Consider the following 12,519-nt stretch of genomic DNA (forward strand, 5'->3'; position numbering starts at 1 on the left):
TCACTTTAGCATCATCACTGTGAGCGTTTTATCGTCATCATTTAACCCAAAGTACTGAGACCAGGTGCAGCTTCATGAAACACAGCTGAACCTTCAAGCAATGAATCAACAAAATCCAGCTGAGAGGGTTCATGTCAAATCTTAACATGTACTCATCATGTTAATGCATCATCGTTTTTATTCCTGTAATTTGCTTTATTCTTGCTTTTTTTATTATTGCAAAGTTAACAGTGATCCCAAAATGTTTGTCTTGTAAAATGTGACTGTATAATATTAAAAGTAATGCTTAATTAGTGTATAAATGAGGTTGTAGTTCTCTTTCTCAGGGCTTCATATGACTGCTACAACAATTCCCATCTTACTGAGATGTTGCTTTTTCTGCATTCATTTATTTAACAGACCTGGAAACGTCTCCCAGCCTTGGAAGTAAATGTTGCATCAGTTTCTGACCATCCTCCCCTCTGTTTGCCTTCCCTGTCCTTGTCTTCTCTCCTTTCTAATTACCTTCCCTCGTCCCCGGCTCCGGCCCCTGCCTGCGGCTCTCGGTGGGATCCACAGGGGCCGCGGCGGCAGCTGTACCCCAACAGGGGCTCTGCTTTCTGGGGAGGCAGCTCTGGACGGTGAGACTCAGTGAACCGGTGTGGGAGGTCAGGACACAGCTGAGATGTAGAGCAGAACGGGCTGTGACCTCTATCTATCTATCTATCTATCTATCTATCTATCTATCCATCCATCTATCTATCTATCTATCTATCTATCCATCTATCTATCTATCTCTCTCAAGGGTCACAAGCAGATGCTGGATTTTACCACTAGAGGGTGCTGGTGGTTCAGCAGTGGCATTTAAATTTGTGCGTTTCCTCCAAATTAAATATTTGAGCTGCTCAGTGCATTAACCTTGACAGAAACCCCCCCCACCCTTTTTTAACACTAATAAAAAGTGCACTTCCTTTGCCCACATGTTCCCATTTTGCGTGTCCTCATTTCATCTGCACATACGCTGGGATCAACAGACTTCCTAACCTTCTAAGACTAAAGGCACTAATGGGAGTCATTGAAAGTGCATTAAAATCATGTGACTTGAGTGGAACTGCCCATCAATCCTCTGAGCAGCGCAGCAAACATCCTGGTAAAAAAATGAAACCAGATTTATCAGATGAGATTAGCTGCTTTTTGTTGTTGTTTTGAAAGGTCGTGCTAAATCCAAACCACAAACTAAAGATACACATCTTCACATACGTGTTTTGTACTGAGACAGCCAAAGTGAGGGAACACTTGGAGTTAATAAATCTTTATTTAAATCAAAGAGCAGATAAAAACATTAAGGCAGACGAGCAGCAAGCGTTGAGCTGCAAAATGGAACGTCAGAATTTGACTATACAAGGCTTGATCCATTAATAAAAAAATAGAAAATTATAAAGCCAGAGAAAACAACAAAACACAATGTGACAAAGAGCGTGTGTGTGTGTGTGTGTGTGTGTACATGACTGCATTTAGGAGATTTATTCAGTGTGTGTGTCTGTGTGCATGCAGGTGAAGCCTGATCGAACCTGTACGTGTGTGATGAGACGAGTGAACGGGCGCTCGCAGGACGTAATTTTCAGACAGTTACTTGGTAAAACAATAAAGTGCTGTTATTATTGACCTTCTGGGACTGAAGGGCCTAGAATAAAAACTATGAGTCAAGCAGCCAGCCTCTCTAGCAGAGAGTTAGTAACAGCAAACTAAAGTGCACGTGTCACAGTTTGTCTTTTTTCCCTACTCGGCTCACATCAGCCGACGCAAACCGATGTCAAAAATGACGCCATGCATCTCTTTAATGAGTCGCTGTGGTTGAAGTTCAGGGAGGCTGTGACACATTTCTCGTTCAGAAATGCTGAAGTTGAATATTTACAGTTGCAGTCGAGGAGAGGATTTTTGGGACGTGACGCGGCGATGATGAATCAAAACAAGATTGAAATAAGTCTGATTGCTGAGAAGTGACTGCAAAATCTGTGGAAACAAAGTTTTCCTAAATCAGCCGAGTGAGTGAATGAGCGAATTTTGAGGAAGGGGCTTTATGTAGCTGTTTTGAACCGAATAAAAAATCATGATACAGAACGTGAGAAGAAGCAGAAGTTGGAGGCAATAACCAGCCCTGAGCTGTCCAGCGTTGTACACGTGTAGAACCCTCGTCGAGTTTTATGGTGTTGGAGGCTGCCGCAAGCTTCCTCCAAGAAGCCCAACATGTCTGCAGGCATGTTTTTGGTACAATAAAACCAACCAGCACTGCCAAAAAAAAAAGAGACTTCCCTTCTGTATGTGCCACTTAAAAATGACCAAAGAGAATCCAGGAAATACATCCAAACATGAACACATCATCCAAACTTCTTTTCATTTCACCTCAGCTCTTAAATTGTTTGATGACGCACTCGACCACTTCATGGGGAAATATTTGCTTTCTTGAGAGAGTGAAGTGAGAAACATGAACTAAATGCTAAATATGAAGCTCAGCACAAACACTGTAAACATGGGAGACAACTGGTTCAGAAGTTCAGGTTATATTTAGTTAGTGAGGTTCAGAGTTGGGTTCTGTTACATCTAAAGAGCTAAACTAGCAGCTGTGCACTATTTTCAAAATATGCTATACAGGAACTTGCATTTTATCTTGCAGACATCAATCTTCTCACGTAGCTCCTTGCAAGAAAGCAAATAAAAATTTCCCAAAGTACACATTTAAGTCTATTATTTGTCACTTACCTACTCACCTACTTCGACTTGCTTAACCTCCAGCTACAGAACTTTTACTGTCTGTCAAGAAAACCGGAAATCTGACAGCTCCGTTCACTTCGATGCTCAGTAGACGCCGTCGTAAAAACTGTATATAAAGACAGACGAGGGAAAAAGTCTGGCAGCCCCCGTCGTAAGTTGCATTAAAGTGCGAGAACGTTAAATGCTTTTCCTCTAAAACTAACTTATCACTAAAGATGCTAAACTCACCTGAATTCAGTTTAATTCCATATGCAGACTTAAGATTTAACAACTTTTTAGAGTACCTTCATTTAGACGTGTTTGCGTTTGTACATGCAGAAGTGGACTTCCTAAAGCTACGATAACCGGACTGCTCCAAAGCTTCTTTCACTTTAAAGGAAAATCAATGAGAAATGTCTGCACAGGGAGAAGATCAACAGTTGGTTCAAACACACAAGAATGAAGGTAAAGTGCCGTTAACAACTAACCGTTACTGGGTGATTTAAACTTGTGTATCTATGCACATTAAAAGGGTTCAAAGTATGTACCTGCAACTTGATTGCTCACATGTGGATATATTAATGCAAGCTGCTGTGGATGCATGTGTTTTTTTTAAAATCTGTTTTTACACGCATGTCCTCCACCCGCCTGTGAGATCACGTAAGCTCGGACGCAGGCACAAAAGACGGGAGTCGATTTCAAAATATTCGATCCGAAGCACACAATCATCAGATTTTCACCTTCTTGTGTGCAAATGTAGCCGTGAGAATTTAAAAGAGGGCGGTGATGCTTCCAGAAGGAGCTTTCATGTAAGAAAAACGAAAACACAACACTTAAAAAAAAAAAAATCAGACGAAAAGGATTCAAAAGAGACATTGAGTGAAGATTTGACTTCCAGATTTGTGTGCGTGTGTGTATGTGTGTGTGTGTGTGTGTGTGTGGTGTAAGAAGCTGCCAGCGACAGGCAGCGTGGTGTCACTCCTGGAGAGCCCAACCTCCAGAAACCTCCTACACCACAACACCAGCACACCTCATTGGTTAAAACAGGCCTGCGAACACACAAGCTGACTGGGTGTTACAGCAGAGTGTTTCTCATCTAGCAGTGTTTTAATTTTACTACGTTCCAAAGCTCGTTTAAAAACACCGACTCCAGCGCGGACAGGAATTACTCGAACCATCATTTGATTTTTTTTCTTTTTTTTGCAAACACGGTTTTCTTTGAATGTTTGCTCTTTAGCAAAAAAAGCAAGAAGCACAGAGACATGAGTAAAATCTATGTGTGTGTCTGTTTCTCCGCATCTGTTTTCTAGCTCTATGTATTTGTGTCTGCATGCCCATTCCTCCCTTCATCCCTCTGTGTATTTGTATTCTTGTGTTTGTTCATCAGTCAGTCTTCTTCGCCCATGCCAGGTCGTCTGATCGTGGTTTCTGCCCCGTCAGGTGTTCGATCAATTGCTCCATCCGCCTCCAAAAGCCCAGCTGGTCCAGTGGATAGTTGCACCAACCTGGGGAGTGAGAAAACAAGAAAAAAGCAATCAGGAAGGAAAAATTCATGATAAGAACTGACCAGAGCAAAGAATAGATGTTTGTGTTTTGTCCTGATTAGCAAAGTGCAACTCATGATGGTGGCAATAATTAATCCCTGACAGATGAAGTGTATCACATTGATCATCTTCCATCCTTCCATCCATCCATCCTCTATCATCCATCCATCCATCCATCCATCCATCCATCCATCCATCCATCCATCCATCCATCCATCCATCCATCCATCCGTCCATCCATCCGTCCATCCATCCGTCCGTCCATCCATCCAATCATCCATCCATCCATCCATCCATCCATCTCCTTATGGGGATCCCAAGGTGTTCCCAGGCCAGATAAGGTATACAATCCCTCCATTAAGTTCTGGGTCTACCTCGAGGTCTCCTTCAAGGCGGACGTGCTTGGAAACCCTTTAAAGGAAGTCTTCCTGGAGGCATCAAGAACAGGCGTTGACCATCTTGTTATAATGCAATGTTCTGCAGGGAAACCTTGGGTGCTGACATTAATCTATGTTTCACTTTGACACTGACCTAAATATTTTATCAGACCAAACACAGCAGCTTCCTCCAGCAACAGCTTGAGAAACACAACAAAGAACCCACAGCATTGACCCGGTCTCCAAACTCCCCAGATACCAATGTGATCAAGGATCCACAGGATGCACCAGATCAAACTCGATCCATGGAGGCTCCACCCCACAACCAACAAGAACCAAAGGATCTTTTGGAAACACCGTAGTGCCCAACACTGCGGTACACCCTTCCATGGCAACGATAATCCCCAACAGCTGCAGCCTCCCCCAGCAGGACAATGCATCCCACCACTTCACAAAAACTGCTCAGAAACAGCTTGAAGAACACAACCAAGAGCCCAAGGTGTTGACCTGGCCTCCAAACTTTCCAGATCCCAATGTGATCAAGGATCCGCAGGATGCGCCAGAACAAGGCCAATCCATGGAGCCCTCAACCCGCAACCAAAAGACCCAAAGGACCAACATCCTACTGCCTGATATTACAGGACACCCACAGGGGTTCTGTGTCAATGGCCCGACAGATCAGAGCTGTACTGGCATCACGAGGGAGGCCTACACCAAGTAACCTACCCATGTACTTGCAAAAATATTCCATTAATTCCAATATCAACTGCAGGCGCACACAAGTTGAAATATCCCTGTTTTCTGGTACATGCTGGACAGACAATAAGAGCTTTAAAAATGTGCATATCTGAACATGACACTATAATACCTACACAATGCATGAACTATGCTATTGCCCGGTATTATGTACAGGCTCTGCAGCACCGGTACAGTTCTGGATTACAGAAAAGAAGCCTCCCTTCCCTGAGAGGTGGTGACATCCTAAACTCACAGCTCCACAAAGAGGCACATTGGATCCACACTTCAAACACAGTGGAGCCCTTTGGCATTAATGAGAAACTGGATTTGTCATAAAAGTGTCAAATTTGACAGGTATTTATATATTTTGTGACTTGAAGACAGGTTTGTTTTGTTTCTGACATGATCTTAGCCCTCTAGCATAAAGAATTGCTTGATTTGTCATGTTTCCTCTGGGTTGTCACCTTTAACAGATGTTTGTTCTGATACTTTTTGTGCTTCTGTTCCTGTAAACTTAAGGGAGGCCTGTATTTGTGTATCTCTGGGATGAGGTGTGGCAACTGCTACTCTTTGATTCATCATCCCATCGATTTAACATCCTGTTCAACCTACTATTCAGTGACTACGAGGTTGAATATATCCATTTGCCTCATGGCTTTGTCCACTTTGATAAAGACAGTGTTGAAACGTTAGTCTGTTTGCACAATGAAAGGATATGTATTGAGAAGAGAGCAACTTTATCCATCCATCCTCTGGGAACCATGAATAACTGCACAGAATGTAGCAACAATCCATCCAGTAGTTTTTAATAGTTTGTTCTAGATTTTTTTAAAAAGCAAGTCACTGAGCCAGTCAATAAATCACCTGAAACAGCTCGATGTTTGCATTTTTAAACCATATTTTATCAGATGTGAGTGATGACACTGATGTACAAGCCTAAGCGTTTTAGACAGATCACTCCACTCTTGGACCCCTGCAGGGATTTTGTAACTGTATTTAGATATTTGTTTTGTCTGTGGCCCCGCCCACTGCTCCAACTACACCCACAGGGCGAACACTGGCTCACATTGGCCTATTTCTAAATATCCTTCGTCTCTTTTTTTTCTCCTCCTCCTCCTCCTCCTCCTCCTTCTCCTTCTCCTGTCTCTCTCCCTCCAGACATCCTGAGCCGCTCTTCCTAACTCGTCTAAGCTTCACCTCACATTTCACTCTCCTGTCCTCAACTTCCTCCAACATCCATCGTCTTTCCTTCTTTAAAATTCCTTCATTCACTTTCTGATCCTCCGTTCTTCCCTCCACATCTGAACCTATCGTCTCGCTGTCATCATCATGTACAGACTTCACATCAGAGCGGTGGAGGGGATCTAGGGGATTCTCTCGAGGGACATCTTTAGCCCCGACTAACACACAGAAACACCCACGCACGCCTACAGTATCTACAGTTTCTCCATTCTTGTGCAGTTTACAGAACTCTAATAGTTACGAATATGTGTCTTTGAGGTAAATACATTAATGTATGTATGACTGCGGGCCAAAGTACATTTACATGTACACATGAATGCATGCATGACTGTGGTATACTCTCTGTGAAGCACATGTACAAGCTTTAGAAGCAGTCCCCTGACATTTGAGACGAAAACCCATTTTTACTATTATTACGCTGTATGCAGAGGCACAAGACAAATGCAGCTTTACTTGCAGAAGCCCACAGTCAATCACGCGCACGTTCGGTAATAAAAAAAAAAAAAAAAGAAGACAAAAGCAAATAGAAACATCCACATCGGGCTGTGTGTGTGTTTAAGCCACCCTTGTCTGATGCACCACCACCCATGATGTGTTTGCATAGGGTGCATGCTATAGCTGCAGGGGTGTGTGAGTGTGTGTGTGCGCTCGTGTCCCTCCGGTGACCCTCTCTCGGCTAGAAGACAGTGCAGCAGCCAGAGGTTTTTGTTTGATTTCACTCTTCCTTTCTCCTTTCTTTCGCCACACACACTCCTCCTTTTGTTTATTCCTCCAAATCCCTGCTTCCTACCCTCCCTCCCTCTCTCCTCTCTCCTCTCTCCTCTCCTCGCCCTCCCTTCCTCCCCTGTCCTCCACGTCTCCCCCCCCCCCTCTGCCTGTGAAGTCCTATTTGTTAGAACAGACAGCAGGTTAGCATTAAATATACATGGGGATTGTCAGCCGGTGGCAAACACAAAGGCAGCTAGGCGAGCCCCAGTGGAATCCGAGCGGGGCCCAGGCAGCCGGGCTGGGGGAGCAGGGGGCCGTCGCCGTCCCCTGTGGGCCCCCGCGACCGCCACCAACCCACCGCGCACACACACACACAGTTTAGAAACCGAAGAGGAGGTCAAAGAGACTAGTACACACACAGATGCTCGAGTATGCAGATGTACACAAGAGTGTGCGCGCACTATTTCACTGTGCCGCCGCCGCCGCCGCCACCCCCCCACCTCGACTCACTCGCGCACACATCTGTCGTCCGCTGGGGCGCAGGGTGACGTACAAGCCGAATCCCCCCTGTGAATCCTCTCTTTTTTTTTTTTTCCTCTCTCCCTCTCTCACCCAGATGCACGCAGAATACCGAATGTGGATCTATTACGGAGGCCTCGCGTCTCTGAAGACCCACACGCACGCAAACAGAACATTTTTCTGTTAGTTATTTATAAGAAAGCCGACCGACAGACAGACACGGACGCCATTTTATTTGAATGTGCCCCGAGAACCGCGAGTGAAATTGTTCCAGAGTCATCAGCTTCAATTATGGCGATTCTAAAATGGCCGCCCACGACAATCACACTGATAAAACATGTGATAGTGTTCAAAAGTGATGTGAGACACCTTTAAATGTTGATGGAAAAGTTAAAAAGGAACTGTTTTTGGTGGAATATTTTTAATTTGTTCTTCAGTGTCTTTGGCAAACTTTAAGTTTAACAGAGAGTAGAACTTCTCATACAAACAGAATTGGTAGTAGCCATGACTGCATGGCCTCATTTCTATCATGCACTCAGGGTTGACTTGAAGAATGACTTCTGGATGCTTACTTTGTGTTTAGTAGTTTTGCAAAGAAAACCTACCACAACATGAACACCCCTGACAGGCGAAGTGAAGGGATCCTCTCGTGACAATGGAACCTTCAGTCTTGCATTCATGTAGGTGTTACTTTTCAAACGTTGCATTGAAGATTGGCTCGAGAAACACAATCAAGAGCTCACGGTGTTTAACAGGCCTCCATGTCCACCAGATTCCAGTTCGACTGAGCATGCATGGAACAAGCTTGACCCATGAAGGCCCCATGCTACATCCCACATGACCCAAATGATCCGTTGGAAATATTCCAGTGTTTGGACACCAATAAATCAGATCGACTTATGTTATGCTAGGCAAGTGGTTTTAATGTTGTGGCTGATAAATGTGTACTCTGAAGACAACATTTTATTTTTTTAATTACAATTTGGATCTTACTGTGCAGAGTTTCACATAAAAAAAGCATCTTTTCAAATCTTTTCTCCTCAAGATGTGGAAACCGGAAACTCTCTAATTACACTCTATGACAGTCTGGCTTAATATTAAGCCTAGTTTGTATATTTCCATTTTATTGTTAATTAAAAGGTGATTCAAAGGTTGTACCCCAAGCATTATGTTTGCTTCTGTTCCAGTTTCACAAACTGTGGGTTCATTTTTCACTGCAATATAAAGTCCTGCACCTCAATGGACATCAAACAACCACAGTTAGGGGTAGAGAACTCAACAACGTTGTCTGCACAGTATACAACACAGTCATAATGAAAAAAAAAGTTAGTTTACAAAAACCTGGAATCAACATGTACAACATTTCTTCAAGGGTGTTAACAATTTTGGGGGGAAAAGGTGGCTCTACATATTATAATCCATCCAGCCATTATCTATACACAGCTTAATCCTCAGTAGGGTCACGGGGAGGCTGGAGTCTATCCATAGACTGTATAAAAGATGGACATAGCTACCGTGACGTCACCCGTTGGTTCCTGCTCTGAGAAAATGGAGCCAGGGTTTTGCTACTTCCTGGTTGACATCTTGTATTTTTCCAAAAATCGTCAGAGGGGGACGGAGCCATAGGAGTAGCGATTGGTCAGACGGATTGAGAGGCGGGCCCTCTCTGCCCGCCCACATTTACCACCTTCTGCTCGCTTCGTCTGTATTGTTGCTGCCGACTGTCAATCAAGCCAGCCACGCCCCTTGCCCCACAAAATGTTGACGATTTTTTAAAATTCCGTATTGATTTATTTTCAGATTGGCCACCTGATCTCTGGATTTGACCATGAAAACTAATAAGAAAAAAATCCTGAGCTGTAGGAATGCGGTATTTCGTGATCTGTGATCACTTCTTTTCCAATTCAAGTCTATGGGAGCCAGGGCTTTTTGGAGCCACGACTAGCGGACGAAGTGATATTGCAGGTTTTTGACACTTCCGGGTTGGTTTCATTTTTCAGGGCCAGTTGCTACGTCCATCTTTTATACAGTCTATGAGTCTATCCCAGCCGACTTAGGGTGAAGGCAGTGGACACCCTGGACAGGTCGCCAGTCTATCGCAGGGCTACATATTATAATATTTCACTAATTTAACTTTCTGTTTGTTATGTGCTCTTTGTTAACACAACCTGCAGTTCAGCCCAGTTCAGCAGAAAATCTCAGAATTTTCAGCCATAAAGCCATTAATAGTTTCATAGTTGTGACAAGGAGTGCAGTCTCTAGTTTTTAAGGAGAATCTGGTTAGAGTAAATGGTTTATTTTTGCCATTTCTTTAAATAAAAGATCTACACTCAAGTACTTTTAATTAAATAGTTTTAAAGCTTAGATATATTCTCAATGGAACAGCATGTCACAGGTGAGTAGTTCAAGAAAAGCTGACTATCCAATGATTCTGTCTTTTTTTTTTTTTAAGTTTCTGTCTCTGATAAATGGTGTCATTTGGGCAATTACTTTAAAGATAACATGCCTTTCACACCCATTCACAGGTTTTGGGGTTTGGAGGGTTAAAAGGTGAGGCATTTTAATAATCTATCTGTGCCAAAACCTACCAGGAAACACAAACTTTCGAGATTTAAGTCAACATGAAATAAAGGCAGAGTACATCTTGTCGTCAATAATTCATCTCATTTACATGTAATCACATTTGCTGTTTTGAGTACACATTAAAAGCATGAAAACTTGGCCACTCTTGCAGTATTTCAGTGAAGCAGTACCACCACATACCTGTAGTAATGCAGTAGTACGTCTCGTGCGGCGAGACATGGTGGATGCGGTGGTGTTTCCGTGGCAACACCAGATGCCAGTCCTGGAGCAGCGTGACCCAGCGCGGGAGGCCGAAGTAGGAGTGGCTCCACTTGTGAATCTGATTGGTCAGCGTCACGAAAACTGCCAGGGCAAAGACGTAGCAGTCCCAGGGGTAGGACGCCGCCAAGGCCTCTGGAAGGTGACGGGAGGCAGACAGACATTTACAGAGAGGGATAAAGAGGGAAGAAAGCGAGAGCAAAGTTAATAGAATAATTGATCAAACTGTTTAGCGTAATGAAGAGGGGCCAGCGCGAAGGCGTAGCACTCCCATAGAGAGGATGTTGGCGAGAACCTTGGAGAAATGAACAGACAGAGAGGGGAGGATGAGGAATGAGGAGGGGGAAAAGAAGAGACGAAGAAAGATGGGGAAAAATAGCAGCAGGAGAGAGGAGGACAGAGATAAGTAGTAAGGGATGTGGCGAGAGTGCTAAAAAAAAAAAACTGTAACGTCAAAGGAGCTTCCAAAAATTACAGAGTGCCAAAATCAGAGAGGCCGAGAGGAGATCAGTCATTTGACATGAACTGAACACATTTCTTCTTCTTTTTTTTTTTAAATCAAGTCAGCTGCAGCATCACAAGCTTCTAAATCAGTCAATCAGGAGCGAGACACTTCCTCTACGCCCGCCGCACAAAAACTACACTTTTATTCTGTCTGTTCTTTATTGAGCCAGTAAGAGTCCCACTGATGTGAAAATGTAACTATGAATCATCACCCCTCACCTTTAAATATTTAAACAACTTCCACAACCCTACTCTCCAGAAGAACTACACATCTTCCCCACAAAGCCATCGTGGGACCGGACAGACGGTGTGCTGCTGCGTTTTTATGTCGTATTCACATGAAGGTGCAGCTGAACTTCACATGAAGGCTGGAGAATAAAGGATTGTAGCTTACGGATTGTGGGAGGAAGTCACATTGAAACAGAACTTTACACAATAAGAGGTCACTTGAAGCTGTATACCAGCAGAACGCAAATAGATGAATTTAACAATCCTTCTATTCAGTGTAATTTTTTATTTGTGCCTGGAGTGAGGTGGGTTTTTATTATGTGCTGTTTAATAGGAAGTGAAAGAAATTTATAAAAAATAAAAAGTTAAATTAACTGATCTCAATTTGTGCTTTACAAACTTAGCGATTCTTAAATGACAGATGCAAATCCTAGTTTGAGACATCCAATAATAAGAGACAATCTTTATTTCTAATTTCTTGTGTTTCCACCTCAGTTCTTTAGAATGTGCTACAAATTCCGTCACTGATTTCCATCAGTTCAGAAGCCATTATCCCTTTTCTTCTTTTGTCTGGTCTATTAAAATGTAGCACTACTAGTCTGCAAGAACATCAAAACCACTTACAGGTGAAAAACACTGATCATCTCATTATAAGGCAACGTAATCTGACACATACCACCTACCTAAACACAGACCATCTAAACCCACTGACAGAAGCAGAACAATCCCCCAGCAGGACAATACCTCCCACTGCAACTCAAAAACTTTGTCAGAAAGGGCTCGAGGAACATGACCAAGAGACTCCAAAGGCGTTCATTCAACCTCTAAACTCCTCAAATCGCAAACTGATTGCGTATCCATTGGATTTACGTTTTCAGTCCCAAAGGATCTACTACCAATGTACCAAATCCAAAAATCATCGGACACCATCAGACGGTGGACTAGAGCTGCTTTGGCGGCACAAGGGTGACCTACACCATATCAGCTAGGTTATGCTGTGGCTAACAGGTCTCAGTTTAGACTCAAGTAGTAGTGAGTAGGAGCCAAAGTACTGATGATTGTCAAGTAAAGCATGAACAAAACCTTCA

At 43.3% G+C, this 12,519-nt stretch overlaps 1 protein-coding gene across 1 annotated transcript in view; it reads right to left on the bottom strand.

Moving 5' to 3' along the window:
- Positions 1-1,275: 1,275 nt before the first annotated feature.
- The window catches only part of LOC103358434 (transmembrane protein 189), a 48,798-nt gene continuing 37,554 nt past the window's right edge, over positions 1,276-12,519 (bottom strand). Inside the window, exons 5-6 of the mRNA XM_008283403.1 lie at positions 10,622-10,834; positions 1,276-4,235 (exon numbers count right to left, since the gene is read on the bottom strand). Coding sequence (XP_008281625.1) covers positions 4,114-4,235; positions 10,622-10,834 — 335 coding nt within the window. The 3' untranslated portion in view covers positions 1,276-4,113. The remainder of the gene's footprint in view (positions 4,236-10,621; positions 10,835-12,519) is intronic.

Source organism: Stegastes partitus, unplaced genomic scaffold (assembly GCF_000690725.1).
Source record: "Stegastes partitus isolate 25-593 unplaced genomic scaffold, Stegastes_partitus-1.0.2 Scaffold309, whole genome shotgun sequence".
Lineage (NCBI taxonomy): Eukaryota > Metazoa > Chordata > Actinopteri > Pomacentridae > Stegastes > Stegastes partitus.